Source organism: Onychostoma macrolepis, chromosome 15, assembly GCF_012432095.1.
Source record: "Onychostoma macrolepis isolate SWU-2019 chromosome 15, ASM1243209v1, whole genome shotgun sequence".
NCBI lineage: Eukaryota > Metazoa > Chordata > Actinopteri > Cypriniformes > Cyprinidae > Onychostoma > Onychostoma macrolepis.
The window spans coordinates 27,818,651-27,835,243 of record NC_081169.1 but is presented as its reverse complement, the minus strand read 5'-3'; the positions used below and the strand labels follow the sequence as shown (position 1 = coordinate 27,835,243).

Sequence of the window (16,593 nt, the reverse complement as noted above, 5' to 3'; positions counted from 1 at the left end):
TTAGTGCTGTCAAATGATTAATTGCATCCAAAATAAGAGTTTTGTTCACATAATATGTGTGTGTACTATTATGTATATATAAATACACATAAAGTATATATTTTGAAAATCTTTACATGTATAAATTTATATTATAAATATGTTTAATACATGGGCCTTTTTCTTAAACATACATGCATGTGTGCGTATTTATACATACATAATAAATATAAACAGTACACTCATATATATATATATATATATATTATGTAAACAAAAACTTTTATTTTGGATGTGATTAATCGCGATTAATCATTTGACAGCACTAATTTATTTATATATAGAATGCAAAAGAGGTTCGTATCAAAATAAATATTTGTAATATTTTTATACTATAATATATTGCATTTACACTATATATGTATGTTATATTTACACTAATGTTAGGCCAAATATATTCACATACAATAAAATGTAAATAATTTAATTATTTATGTTGATAAAATATTAAGAAAATATGCGATAGATGTTGATATATTAATACGAATACTTAATAATTATTACAGGCAAATTTTATATATTGTATTAATCATTTATTGTACACAATATTAAAATTAAACACCGTCGATTGGTCAACCGCGGGCCTTTACGCAGTGTTGATGTTTTTTTGACGTACGCGTTTTCTCGGAGCGTTACGGTACCTCGCGCTGTTGTGGTTGAGCCTCCCGAGCGCTCAGCTGACTCGAGGAGGAATCGTCGCACACAGGGAATCATGGCGGCGGAGATCCACTCGAGGCCCCAGAGCTCCAGACCCGTCCTGCTCAACAAGATCGAGGGCCACAGCGACGGCGTGAACGCGGCGGTGCTGATCCCGAAGGAGGATGGTGTTATCACGGTCAGCGAGGACAGGTACCGCCGCGCCGGTGCATTCACGAACACATCATGACAATTAACGCTCTCTCAACACTCAAATCAGCACTTGGCTGATTAATTACTTCGGCTGTTTATTTCTTAAGGACCGTACATGTTTATTCTCTTACAAAAAGTACAATGGCGGTACCACGATAATACCATAGTACAGTGATATACCTACCATAGTACTTAAGGATTACCATGTTTCTATAGGGTACTTCCATAGCACGAGTCCAAAACATCATGGAGCTGTTTGTTTTTTAGTATTTTGAACGGAAGCACTTGAACTTGACGCACTTATTGTTGCTCAACACATTATTTTGATTTCAGATTTGAACTATTGAATTGAATGATTATGAATTACGATGTTAATCATAGTTCTCGGTAGTCTAGTAGTTAGAAAACCACATACAGTTGGTATTCGGTATGTGACCACAAATCAAAATCAGACTGATTCTTAAAACTTTAAGTTTTGAATGAGATCTCGTGTTGATTTATTTTGATTTTGCATTAACAATAATAATAATAGTATCTATGGTGTTTTGTCTCAGACTTTGGACTGTGATATCAGTTTGCAGGCCAAAATACTATATATTATTTGTTACAGCTAGGGATTATTGTTGTGGTAGCTTGATATTAACCAAGTTATCATTAAAGATGAACTTAAAATGCCTTACACTATTTGAAGGAGACCCCAATGACCAATTCTCATTTAACTGTGGTATTTGTGACCCTGGATCCACAAAACCAGTCTTAAGTGTCAATTTTTCGAAATTGAGATTTATACGTCATCAGAAAGCTGAATAAATAAGCTCTCCGTTGATGTATGGTTTGTTAGGATCGGACAATATTTGGCTGAGATACAACTATTTGGAAATCTGGAATCTGAGGGTGCAAAAAAATCAAAATATTGAGAAAATCACCTTTAAAGTTGTCCAAATGAATTCTTAGCAATGCATATTACTAATCAAAAATGACGTTTTGATATATTTACAGTAGTAAATATACAAAATATCTTCATGGAATATGATCTTTACTTAATATACTAATGATTTGTGGCATAAAAGAAAAATCTATAATTTTGACCCATGCAATGTATTTTTGGCTATTGCTACAAATATACCCCAGCGACTTAAGACTGGTTTTGTGGTCCAGGGTCACATTTTTTGGCATAGAAGGTGGTTACCTTAGTAAGTTGGACATGTTTTCTTGTTTACATGGATATTGTCTTTTTGGATGATATTTGGAGCAGTTCTTTGTTGCTTACATGCTATTTATGTGGAAAAACTACTTGGGAATGCATCTTAAACCAGTCTAAGGAGGTTTCGTGGTTTTAGAGGGGTTTTGGCTATTCATCAGCTGGTAGACCAGCTTTAAAGTCCAGCAAAGCACGTTAGGCTGGTTTAAGCAGGGATGTTGCTTAAGTTCCCCTCAGGATGAACACATAAGTGTTTGCTTTGTTTCTGCAAGGCTTGAAATCACGTCTGATGTTGCCATGCATTTCAACAGACTCATCTCAGTGTTTCAAAAGAATGACTTCCATTTAAGATGGGATTTAAACATCTTTTAAATGCTAATCAGGAGAATCGAACCCAGACGGCCATTAAGTGCAGCTTAAAGATTAGCAAGAATTCAATTAGTTTGAGAAGCAGATCTAAAGGAGATGTTTTGGTGAAGAGCGGAGTTTCTTTTCAGAGCAGTTTAAAGATCAGATCTTATTCGTGCTGTATGTAGTGTATGTAAACGAACAGGCTTTGCTTCTAAGGATGGGATTTTTTTGGTATCTAAATTTGAAACATTCTGGTTTTGGCAAGACTGCTGACTGAGGCGGCGTTTTTAACGGCTCTGGACAAGACAAAACTGTGGTGGTGTCCTGATTACCTACATGTTTGGCAGATGAGAGCAGATGCACAAACGTTGCAAAATATGATACGCTTGAGATTTTAGCAGGAACTGAAACTGAAGGAATTGAGATTTCAGCTGCTCTGCTTCTGTGCATGACCATCACACTTCAGAGGGTTATATTTATTTTTGTTTTTTAATTATTAAATTAGTTATTAATTTAAAAATTTAATTCTATATATTTCATATATTATTTTACTTTTAATTAAAAAATCTGTGGGGACGTGTGTTTCTGTGCATGACCATAACACTTCAGAGGGTTATATTTATTTTTGTTTTTTAATTATTAAATTAGTTATTAATTTAAAAAATTTAATTCTATATATTTCATATATTATTTTACTTTTAATTAAAAAAATCTGTGGGGACGTGTGTTTCTGTGCATGACCATAACACTTCAGAGGGTTATATTTATTTTTGTTTTTTAATTATTAAATTAGTTATTAATTTAAAAATTTAATTCTATATATTTCATATATTATTTTACTTTTAATTAAAAAAATCTGTGGGGACATGTGTGTTTCTGTGCATGACCATAACACTTCAGAGGGTTATATTTATTTTTGTTTTTAATTATTAAATTAGTTATTAATTTAAAAATTTAATTCTATATATTTCATATATTATTTTACTTTTAATTAAAAATCTGTGGGGACATGTGTGTTTCTGTGCATGACCATAACACTTCAGAGGGTTATTTGTTTTTAGTTAACATTATTTTTTATATTGTTTATATATTTTATTATATTATTATTTATTCTGTTATTTCAATTCCATATATTTCATACAATATGTTATATTTAAAGTATGTATATATATATATATATATATATATATATTATATATTTGGGTTGATTTGCATGTTGTATGTTTTATTAATCTTTTTTTATTTATTTATTTTTCAGGACAATTCGAGTTTGGCTGAAGCGGGACAGTGGACAGTACTGGCCCAGCATCTACCACACTGTGTCCTGTGAGTATCATCCTCCCCCACCCCAAAAAGGAAATCGCATATTTTTCCATCTCAAATATCACGAGAGCAGGTTTGACGTGAATGACACAGTGAACGTCATCAGTTGCAAGTAAATTAACCAAAATGAAAATAATTCATTCTTAACCCGCAGTGTTCACGTGCAGATGTATGGTCGCTATGGTAACTCTGTTACCATAGCAACCATATCACCTTCATATATCACACATATTCACTAGTGTCATCAGCAAGTGTGTAAATTTTTAATATGCCATTGCTCTGTTTGTTTGGGCAGCTTGTCATGTCAAATTGCAGCTGGAGCTGTGTTCGAGAGAAATAAACTGAGAATATTAAGAGTGTTGGAAAATATTGCTCTGAAACTCTTATTTATACAATGTAATAGTGTTTATTAGTTTTTTGAATTCATTGTTGTTTTAATATTTTCAGTTATAATTTTCGTTTAAGTTTTAGAATTTTTGTAATTTTTATTAGTGTTTTTATTATTTTTTTTCTTTAGCTTAAATTTATGATTATTTCAGCTTTAGTAATTATTTAAATTACTTATTTATTTCAGTTAGTTGTGTGGGCAACATTTTTAATTTTCATTTATGTTTTTTATCTAAAATTTGTTATTTTTATATTAACTTTATTTCAATTAATGAAAGATTTTAAAAATTATTTTTAGATATTAGTTTTTAAAACGAAAAGGCATTTTTTTCGAAAGTTTTTCATCCAGTATTTTATTTTAGCATTATTTCAATTAAAGAAAAAAATAGTTGCAGTTATTAATTGAATTTTTAAACTAAAAAGGCAACATTTCCAATTTTCATTTAAGCTTTTCATCTAATATTTAAAAAAATATTTTATCTAAAATAAAAAAAATAAAAGTGTTTTTAATCATTTAAATGTTAATCATTTAATAATAGTTTTATTTTTAGTTAACAGTAACAACACTAGTCAGACACAGATGTTGTTTTTGGTGCCGTCAGTAGCACAGATTGACACACTTCACCTTTGCGCAGCAGAAATCTGTGATGAAGTAGGTCAAGTCTTTGTGTTTGTATCCAGCTCCGTGTTCCTGTGTGTCATATCATCACGAGAGCCGGCGGATCTTCATAGGCCAGGACAATGGGGCTATTGTGGTGAGTGTCACTTTATCACCCCTCTGAAGGCCAAAAAAAAAATAGCACTGTGAACAGCATGTCTCATTTTGTGTTTCGCAAAAGGATGAAAGTCATCTGAGTTTGTGACCACATGAGGCTGTGTAAGTGGATAAACTGAGCCATTGTGTCATTTTTCTGTAATGTTCTTTGTTTCTGTCTTTCAGGAGTTCCTCATCTCAGAAGACTTCAACAAAATGAACCATGTCAAAACATACCCAGGTAAAACCACAGGCTTGTGGCCTCATTTCCATTAGTGTACTAACACACTTTAGAAGACGGGTTGGATTTCCCTTCCAGCAGAGCTGAAGTGTGTTTGTAAGACACATGTGCTCTCTGTTTCCGGGGGTATGTGTGTGTGTGTTTGTTTCACACACTCTACTTACTTTGGCCCCACCCGATCACTTGAGGATCATTTGTTCTTTCCCAGCATGCCCTGGGGCTCAGAGTCCCATGTGAGCTCTCACTGGACACACACTCACACACAAGATGATTACGAGTGGATGAGTCAGAGCGGCTCTGGAAAATGTGTCTGGAGAAAATGGGACAATGCCAGGAAAGTGTGTGTGTGTGTGTGTGAGAGAGAGACCGTTTTCTGACCAATAACTGTAAAATATTGCAACTTACTTCATGTGTATGAATTAGTTAGCATTGTGAATTGCACGTGGTATTGTTTCTTTCTGTTATAATACCGTTGTATTGTTAGTTGCCCTATTTGCACACACAATGACATCATCAGATAATGACACAATCCCACAAACATCTCAACGCAGAAAACTCTCTGCCTGAGGACATGAAGCAGATCACAAAAGGGTGTGTTTGTGTGCTGGATCTGAATGATCAACAGAGCGCGCTCATGTAATACTGCATCTTCTATTTCCAGTGTGGCAAATCAGAAGAAAGAATTAAAAAAAAAAAAAGATATAAATATTTGGACTGCTGAAGGTTTGGACATTTGAAATGCTGAATTAATTTTTAAAAATTAAGCATGCTTGCAAATCGCTAATATTTCAAATTAGCTTTATTTTTAGATTTTCAGGTTTCTTTTAAATTTTAGTTTTATTTTGTGCTGTTTTTAGCAACGTTTTGGAGTAAGTCTACATTAGTTAGCATGAACTAAATACTTCATACTTATAAAAAAGCATTCATCTTAGTTAATATTCATTTTAACATTTACTAATGCATTATTAAAATCAAAAGTTATTTCTGTTCATGTTATTTAATGGTCCTGATCTAACATGAACTGACGATGAACTGTTGTATTTTTATTAACTAATATAAATGAGGATTAATAAATACTGTAACTGTTGTATTGCTCATAACTAATGGGACCTTATTGTAAATTGTTACCATTTTAATATTGCTATTTAGTTTTGATTTATTGATATTTCAGTTTTAGTTTAACTTTAATTTCAGTCGTTTTAGTGCTTTAAATTTATTTCAGTTAGTTGCTGACAGTTAGGCTACATTTAAAATTTCTGTTTAGTTTTAGTTTTTTTTTTTAAATCAGTAATTATATTTTATTTTATATCAGCTTCATTTAAATGAACAAAAATGGTTTTAAATAGTTTTAATTAACGATAGTAACCCTGGTGCAAATGAGGACATGTGACAATGTAGTGCACTAATGTTTATCATGCATATTGCATAAAGTTTCACATACTATTTAAAAGAAAACCTAGTATATACTTTTAAAAAAGGTTTTTTTTTTTCTTTTTTCTTTTTTTAATCATTTTGAACGTTGATCTTCAGCATGTGTGTGTGTGTGTGCACGCAGCTCATCAGAACCGTGTGTCGGACCTCATCTTCTCTCTGGAGAGTCAGTGGGTGATCAGTACAGGTCATGATAAAAGCATCAGCTGGATGAGCACTCAGAGCGGCTCTATGCTGGGACGCCACAGCTTCGGCTCGTGGGCTTCCTGTTTACAGTATCCTTCACTGCAGTCTCTCTCTGAGAAATATTTGAAAGCATTTTTTCATTTTATTTATGCTTCTGTTGCTCTCTGTGAATCTCAGCGGTTTCTATAGTGGTTGTGTGCAGTGTTGGAGGTAACATGCCACTCAAATTACTTTTTTATATTATTTAAATGTAACAATGTAATGTAATTTTATTTGGAGCAGTGCAATAGTGTAATACCTTGCTGTGGAAAATAACTTTCCCTCACTCTGATAGTGTGTGTTTTGTATGTATTTGCTGCATGTATTTGATTAAATACACATCAAATTCAAATACACATATAAAATTTGTATTAGAAAAAAGTTATTTTAACTTGTAATAATATTTGTATTACAAATATTATTACAAGTTAAAATAACTTTTTTTCTATGTGAATGTAATTTGTTGAAACGGTGATGCATTTATTCTTTGATGAATAGAAAGTTCAAAGAGCGTCTGTTTGTAACATTATAAATGTCTTTACTGTCATTTTTAATTAATTTAATGGCTTTGCTGAATAGAAGCATTATTTTTTTCAAACTTTTGAAAGAATTAAGTTGAATATACAGTTCAGCTCATGAATATCTAGTTCCTGAATGTCTTTCAAACATTTGATACCAATAATCTCATAAAATCTGATTAAATAGATTCATTATGAATTTAATTGGACTTCATTAATATAATTGGACTGGCAAATAATTGAATGCAATAAAACTACCTTAAGGTTTTTATTATTTCTTGACTACACATGTAGATATGACAACGATACCCAGCATGCCTTTGTGGGAGATTATTCAGGTCAGATCACTCTGCTGAAACTGGATGAACAGACGTGTTCTGTCATTTCTACACTAAAGGGACATGAAGGTACAAACACACACCTTTACCATGCTTATTTACATATACATTACATATATATCGAAAAGCTGAAATTGTTTTAGTATTCTGGCATAATCTCCTTTTGTTATTTCTAAAAATATTAAAATAAATAATGGTTAGATAGATATAAATACCGTATGAAAATATAAATATAAAAAAATCAAAAATATTATATAATTTATAACTTTGAGGACGTCCCGAAAGGTCAAGTTAATTTTATTTGTATGGCTCTTCACAATACAGATCATTTTAAAGCAGCTTTACAGAAATTCATAATGTTAATATTTATAATACCTTAAATGTCCTCACTTTTGAGGACAGTTTTATCTCTAAACTAGAGCTTGCTTTTACTCAACATGTACACGTATATCTGAGTGTTATTTGTGATTGTCTTCACAGTTTTATTAAAAATAAAAAGCAACTGATTTCACAACTGAGCTTTTCCTTTAACATGCTTCTGTCTGTCTGTAGGTAGTGTTGGTGCGTTATATTGGGATCCGGTTGAGAGGTGGCTGTTTTCCGGAGCGTCTGATCACAGTGTGATCATGTGGGACATTGGTGGCAGACAGGGACGCACGTTACTACTGCAGGGACACCAGTGAGAACACACACACACACACACACTGCCACATGTGCTACCAGGCTGTAAATGGAATAGAAACCAAGACAGAGAACTATTTTTCTATTTTTAGTTCCATTTCTTTTCTTTAAAGAAAATTCTGAAAGTGAATGATTTTCATGAAATTCTGTTTCATTAATGGTCGTTGAGCATGTGTGTTGTTCCAAAATACACCGGTTTTGACATGTCTTAGCCCACACTATCGAAAGTTGCGATGTAAGAGATAACACACACTCAACCGGTTCTTATCGCAAAATAAAATCACTTGATGCAAGTGATTTTGATACAAAACCGTTATGGGTTTCATTTTGCAGTAATGACCGTTTGACTGTACATTCATCTTCTTATTTCATAGACGCTTACCAAATAAGTAAATAATTGAACGTGAAGGATTGATTTGAGTTTGAATTATTCTATTATGTGTGATTAAAGAGAATGCAGAGTGGTGTAAAATTTTGGGGTCATTTAATAATTAATATGTCTATTCAGCCAAGATGCATTAATTTGATCAAAAGTGACAGTAAAGACATTTGTAATGTTACATCTATATCAAATAAATGCTGTTCTTTTGAACTTTCTATTCTTCAAAGCATTCTAAAAAATAAAATATAAAGCAGCACAACTGTTTTCAACATTGATGATAATCAGAAATGTTTCTTGAGCAGCAAATCAGCATATTAGAATGATTTCTGAAGGATCACGTGACACTGAAGACTGGAGTAATGATGCTGAAAATTCCACAGCAATAAATTATATTTTAAAATATATTCAAATAAAAAACAACTATTTAAAACTGTAATAATATTTCACAATATTACTGTTTTTACTGTATTTTTGATCAGATAAATGCAACATTAGTAAGCATAAGAGACAGTCAGTCATTTTCTCTTTGTTTCTGTCTCAGTGAGAAGGTCCAGGCGCTGCGGTATCTGCCGTTGACCCATCAGCTGGTGTCCTGCTCTGCTGATGGAGGAATAACAGTGTGGAACATGGAGACAACACGAGAAGAGGTGCTAAATAATTTTTAATTCTTTGTAAATACTAATGTAGTACAAGCACAGATAGACTCGCTGGTCAAAGAGGAAGTTGTCTCTCTCACACACACACACACACACACACACACACTACAATATTAGAGCATATGATTGAACGAGTCCATGGCCAAATTGTCTAATCATGAAGCAATGACGAACTTTCTTTCCGTCGCCATGGCAACCTCTGCGTCAGTCATCAAAGTCACATCCATCTCTATGGTGACTGGAAAGCGACTCATACTCAAAATGTCTTGGGGACGTACATAATCTCTCTCTCTCTCTCTGTAACTCTTTCTTTCAGGCTCCGCAGTGGCTGGACAGCGATTCCTGTCAGAAATGCGGACAGCCGTTTTTTTGGAATATAAAACAGATGTGGGACACTAAGACCTTGGGGCTCCGACAGGTACTGAGTACGGTTAAAAATATAAAGATCCGAATCGGTTTCTCCCCCTCTGACATCATGTCTTCATAACCATTTTGATGATATTTTGGTCTTATTTTAGCCTGTTACGCATCTGCACTTTTAAGTTGTCTTAAAGGAATAGTTCACCCAAAAGTGAAAATTTGCTGAAAATGAACTCACCATCAGGCCATCCAAGATGTAGATGAGTTTGTTTCACCAATGGATCCTCTGCAGTGAATGGGTGCCGTCAGAATGAGAGTCCAAACAGCTGATAAAAACATCACAATAATAACTTCAGTCCATCTGTTAATGTCTTGTGAAGTGAAAAACTGCGTGTTTGTAAGAAACAAATGCATGATTAAGACATTTTAACTTTAAACCTTCACTTCTGTCCAAAATATGAGTCTATAATCCATAATAACACTTCCTCCAGTGTAAAGTCCTGTTATCTCTCACATCAAAATCCACAGACATATTTGTTTACATACTTTTAAACAGTGCAGATTTCTCTAGTGATTCAGACGAGATGACTTTTTCACTAGAGAAAGCAATATTATGAATAGAGGCCTCGTGTTTTAGCCGGAAGCAACGGTTTGAAGTTTAAAATGTCGTAACGATGGATTTGTTTCTTACAAACACACAGCTTTTGGCTTAACGAGATGTTAACTGATGGACTGGAGTGGTGTGTATTATTGTGATGTTTTTATCAGCTGTTTGGACTCTCATTCTGACGGCACCCATTCACTGCAGAGCATCCGTTGCTGAGCAAGTGACTGGAACGCTACGTTTCTCCAAATCTGTTCTGATAAAGAAACAAATGCATTTAAATCTAGGATGAGTAAATTTTCAGAAAATTTTAGGGTGAAATATTCTTTTAATTAGGATTGTAACAATTATAACAAGCCGGTTGAAAATCGATTAAAATATGTGATGATTCAAATCGGTTGAGATGCTAAACAAATCACGATACAATCGGAGTGGTTTATATGAATGTATGTCTGAGGGGAACTTACTGTCTTTAGAAAAGTTTTCTTTTCATCTTGCCTCTATATAATGCATATTTAAGTTCATAAGTGTACCACTGCTTTGTTTACAGCGGAAACCAAGGATGCGCTTTAAGCGCCACCTGCTGGCAGAGAGTTGTTTTTGCTTCAAATTTCAAAATTGTACAATATTATTTAGATTAAAAACTGCTCATGTTGCATGTATGCAGCATCTTTGTTTGGATCATGATTAAAATGCAGTGGTTGCCTCTAATTTTAAATGGAAAGAGCACACTTATTGTGTTTATATAAAGAGATTTCTTTTATTTGTCTTATTTGATTTGGGGTTTGTTTTAAAATTTCAATTTAGTTATTTACATTTACATAATATTTACATTTTGTTTTTTAGCAGAGGCTTTTATCCAAAGCGACTTACAAATGAGGAGAATAGAAGCAATCAAAACCAACAAAAGAGCAACAATATGCAAGTGCTATACTAGTATATTATTATAGTGTTATATTTCAGTTTCACAAAGAAACGTGCAGCATTTCACATTTAATTTATACCGGTAATTTGTCTTAAATCTCATTTTGTTAAATCCTGAATCGAATCGTGAGTTGAGTGAATCGTTACATCTCAGTGCTTCATGATGTAATGCCATGTCATTTCCTGTCCTCAGCATCACTGCAGGAAGTGTGGTAAGGCGATCTGTGGGAAGTGTAGTTCTAAACGCTCCACGTACCCCATCATGGGCTTTGAGTTCCAGGTGCGCATGTGTGACGACTGCTACGACACAATCAAAGAGGAAGAGTGAGTTATTTTAGTTTGTTTTTCTGTTTGATCCTGTGTCAATACATCAGATGATTTTTCTTGATCTTGTGTATTTGCATTTGCGTGTTGCAGTCGGACTCCTCTGGCTACGTTTCATGAAGGGAAACACAACGTCGCTCACATGGACATGGACCCGAGCCGAGGACTGATGGTCACCTGTGGGAGTGATCGAGTTGTTAAGGTCTTGATCTCTTTTGTTCTTGTATTTTAGTGACTATAAATAGTATACCGTCATACAATTTCTGCAGTATGCAGTGTCTGTACTAACACAGTATGTGCATTGTTATATGCATAGATTATTTAGATTACGTACTACATTTGTCACACTGTTCAGTATATAAACAGATCACACTGCATGGAACATCATATCCTACAATTCACTGCAATTAACATTTTTCACTGTGACAAATGAAATAATATCAGCCATGATTTTTGACAAAATTGCATTAAAAATGGAAAAAAGTAAATGAATAAAACAAGCTGGTGAATATAATGAAAAAAACTTTGTTTTCAGTAAAAATGTTTTTGGGAATTGAAATAAAAACATTCAACTCAAATTAAAATGAAAAATGTTGGCATGGCAACTAAGTTTAAACTTGAGTACTGAAATTACTAAAAAATAAAATTGAAATATTGATTACTTTAAGCGATATAGAATTATTTAAATGTAAACTGAAAATGTAAAAACATCTAATTCAAAATATTAATAAATACTATAATATATAAATAGTACTAAAATAACACTGCTAGTAAGACATTATAATGAAATATTAATATTAGACAAAAAGCTAAAATGAAAATTACAAATGTTGCCATGGCAACTAACTGAAATAAGTTCAAGCTGAAGTACTAAAACTGAAATCAAAATGAATAAAGCTGTTTAGAAGTATTTAAAAATAATAAAATGTCAAAAGCACAATTAAAATTACTCAAATTAAAGTGAAAACTGAAATGATAAAAAGTTCATTCGAAATATTATTAAATACTATAATGGTTTATAAATAAATAATACTTTGTGTGTCATAGAGTATACTGTGCCATATGCAGTAAGCTATTCATATGACCTGAAACATGCAGAACAAATTTGTTAATTAAACTCGAGATGAATTCATTTATTCATGATGATTTCACATGTGTTCTTCTCCCTGCTGATGGTCTGATTGGTCTGTGTGCAGATCTGGGACATGACGCAGATGGTGGGCAGCAGTGTAGCGGCAGGATTCTCTCCTCGCTGATTGGCTGTTTCTGAAGGCACCGCCCACACTCCGCCAACAGAGATCATGGAAACGCTCCCCTACCTGTCTAACTCTCTCGTCCTTCAGCTGTGGAGTCTGCGCAAAACGGACACTTCAACATGGTGTATGTGAATATGTGTGTCGTTGGGATGCTCCTTGATTTTATGAATCAGACGTTCATGTCTCTTATGAGGTATGATGACCTGGATTTGAGCAAACATGAACTCAAGGTACTTCTAAAAGCACAATATTTGCGCTCTTTCTGTGTGTGTGTGTGTGTGTGTGTGTGTGTGTGTGTGTGTGTGTATATGACGCTTTGTCACATGCTGAAGGTTTCTGAAATTTTGTATTCCCTCTATCCAGGAGTACCACTCAAACACAGGAAGTATTCCTTCATCACATCCTGTTTCTTCTTCAGCCATCTTTCTTGTTTATCCATTTTACCCTTTTTGAATTTGAATGCTACTACTGGTCATAGTAACCAGCACTCATGTTACCATGGAAATTAGTGTTCCATAGTAACGATGGAACACTTCCGTACAAACTTGTTGTTTTCCCTCTAAAAATGTCACTGCAACCCCAACAATGAAGTGAAGATAGAGTTCAAACTAAGAGACAGATAGGATCAGGTCAGATAGGTGAGGGACATTAAGTGTAGCATAAAATCCATGGAGCATTTTATGATTAAACATTAAACAAGTTAATACAGTAGTGTTCAGTTGTAAAACACTATTTATAGCACTAATTATCGGTTCTCTGTGATTTAGGGACAAATTATTGTATGGAAGCTTGTTTTCCCGCCATGGGATAAAAAAATTTTAAAAAGCAATTGCGACTTTTTATCTCATGATTCTTCCTTTTTTCTTGCAATTGAGAATTGTTTTTTTGTTTCTGCCCCAACATAAAAAATGGTAATTGTAACATTTTATCTCACAGTTCTGAAGTTATAGACTCGAAATTGCAGATTTGCACATTGCAATTCTGACTTTTTCCAAAAATTCTGAGTTTGCATTAATTCTGACTTTTTTCAGAATTCTAAATTTACATCTCACAATTCAGTTTTTTTCCCCGCCATTGAATAAAAATGGTAATTGCGACTTTTTAATCTCACAGTTATGTATATATATTTTTTCCCCTAAGAATTGCAAGAAAAAAGTCTGAATTTTGAGAGATAAATTCTGAATTGTGAGATTTAAACAGAATTGTGCTGGAAAAAAGGTCAGAATTTGTAAGAAAAAAAAGTTGCAATTACCTTTTTTTTTATCCCATGGTTGAAACAGACTTTCATATTAAAGTGATGTTTATCCCAATAATTGTCAGCATGTACAACATTTACTCATGTCTTTCCAAAACTCAAATCACTTGCTTTCTTCTGTTTAACAGAAAATTAGATGTTTACCAGAATGTTGATGCTGCTCTTTCCATACACTGGAAGTGAATGAGGACTGAGGCTCCAACAAAGTGTCCATGCATCTATATTACAACTCTTCTGAATCCGTATAATAGCTGAACAGTAAAAATAGTCCTGTGCGTGAAATTAATTGTGCTATATTCCAACAAATTGTTTCTTCTCGTAAGCATAATCTAACGTGCCAGTTTGCAGTATTTTTTGCTGATGTCAAACCTGACAAATAGACCTTAGTCTAGGTAGTGCCATATTTAATTTTCATTTTTGACAGAAATAAAAATGAAGCTGTGAGTGACTAAAGTACAGTGCGTTTAATGGATTGTACTGTCGTGTAACGACATGACATGACCCTCACAGCCTTATTTAATTCAATATGGCGCCTAACCTGCCTTGGTCAGTATATGCAAATGAGATTTGAGAGATGCGTTGGAGGACGGGAGTTTTAGTATTTCGGTCTATCATATGACTTGAGAAGCCTTGGAACTTGTTCAACAGGTTCGGAACTACGTGAATAAATTATGACAGATATGTCGTTTCGGGTGCGCTTTTCCTTTAAATAGTTATTTCTTTCAAAAAGGCTTCAGATTCAAGCTGTGGCGTGTGAAGCTCACAACTAACGTCACACTGGCCAATGAGAAAAGAGAATTCTAACCTGTTTACAAACATTATAACTGACCAGCGCTGTTTGTTTTACTTTAGTTCTTTCTTTTCATCTTTCTCTCAGTCGTTTCCGAGTTCTCTGTTCCTTGCACTGAATTGCACAGTCTGTGTGTGTTCATGATCTGACGGTACAAACGGCGTCTGTGCGAGTGTTTGCATTAAATGGCTGGTTCGTGCCTGTGTAAAGCGCTTGTTTTTTTTCGATATACGTCTCATTCCGAGCTTTGTAAATAGTTTCATTCCCATTCATAAGATTTTGTAGCTGATTTTCCTCATTTAATGTAAAAAATCAAAGGGGATGTGAATGTTAGAGCTGCTGAATGCAGTGATGTCTCAGAAAGCAGGTTTTGTCTGACGTCACTTTTGTGTCGTTTGGAAAGATTCTGACGATGATTGTAATTTCTCATCAGGGAACTGAGGGAGTTCTTTTTTTATTTGTTTTGTTCGTTCTTTTTCCTTCATTAACCATGAAAACGAGCCAAGGGTCAATCTCGCAGAATTTGACAAGAATATTGTGAGATTCATCCTGGAAAGAGTTATTGCTCTTATGTGTCTTAACATCTATTTTACTGAAACTGACACTTCAGGGAGTCGCACCGGTTTGCCGATTATCGCGGTTCAGTTTAACACCCATGTAAACTGTTTTCTTTATCTTCTGGCGTTGAAAACATTGCAAAGTTCAACACGCTTCTAATGATCAAACCCTGAAACTGTAAATAACTCTAAATGACTTTGAGACCTGTTTTTCTATGTGCTTTTTTCTAAAACTTACTTTACTTCAGTAGTTCAGTAATGAAGTATTATTCTCTCTGTGTATACAAAGTTGAGTTCAAACATCTGTATTTTTCATATAAAACCCTTCTGCCGCTAATATGAAAACTGACGTAAGTCTTAATGATGACTGCTGTTTCAGTCAGATTGAACGAAATATTACAATAAAGATGTAAGCTGTATCTCATACAAGAGAGAGCCTGTAGTTCTTCTGGTCTTTTAAATTGCATGTTGTTTTCTTGTTTATTTTTTTTTAGTGCTTATGGTGAATTCTAAGGGAAATGGTGATGAAAAATTATATTGCTATGCTATCACATATAAGTATTGCGTGAGCTTGCAAAACTGATAATGGAAAACTGGTAATTATTATTATTAATATTGTAATGTTTTTGTGAGATAATACAAAGTTTCTTGGGGGAACATAAGTTTTGCGAGCGAATGCAAAAGCGCACAATATAATTTTACTTTAAACTTTTAGTAATTCCCATAAAAACATAATAATGCAAATCTTAATATATGTATATTGTGTTTGTGTATGTGTGCGCGCCACACACACCAGTCTTATTTTAGGATCATTGAGCTATTGTTATAGTTTTATTAATATTTAGAAAGTTTTAGTAATTTATTTCTGTATTTTTATGTCTGTAGTTTTTATTTCATTTTCACTTTAAGTCAAAATTAGAAATTATTTCTTGGAAACATAATAAACATTAACTGAAATAAAATATTAAAAAGTATATTCCATATTTCAAGTAATTAATTTTATATTATAATTTTTTTTTTTTTTGTTAAATATAATAACCCTGACATACACCAACACACCTTCAAAAACATTTATTAAAGTGTCAAAGTACAGTCATAATTAATAATTAATAACCCAGTCTATATGTAATCAAATGTTACTATCAGA

General features: G+C 33.4%; 1 protein-coding gene across 2 annotated transcripts; it reads left to right on the top strand.

Annotated features, from left to right (window-relative positions):
- The first annotated feature begins 653 nt into the window (after positions 1-653).
- Positions 654-15,192, top strand: wdfy1 (WD repeat and FYVE domain containing 1). 2 transcript variants are annotated; one of them, XR_009266087.1, is made up of 13 exons: positions 654-888; positions 3,699-3,766; positions 4,832-4,905; positions 5,091-5,145; positions 6,701-6,851; positions 7,614-7,726; positions 8,210-8,336; positions 9,262-9,367; positions 9,693-9,794; positions 11,458-11,588; positions 11,682-11,790; positions 12,785-13,074; positions 13,208-15,192. XR_009266087.1 is itself a non-coding variant. In XM_058744879.1 (12 exons), the coding sequence occupies exons 1-12, from the start codon at positions 752-754 to the stop codon at positions 12,842-12,844; spliced, it is 1,233 nt and encodes a 410-aa protein (XP_058600862.1). In that variant the 5' UTR covers positions 654-751; the 3' UTR covers positions 12,845-15,192. The 2 variants fall into 2 exon arrangements, 1 of the variants encoding a protein (XP_058600862.1); XM_058744879.1 differs by having other exon boundaries at positions 12,785-15,192.
- Positions 15,193-16,593: the final 1,401 nt, after the last annotated feature.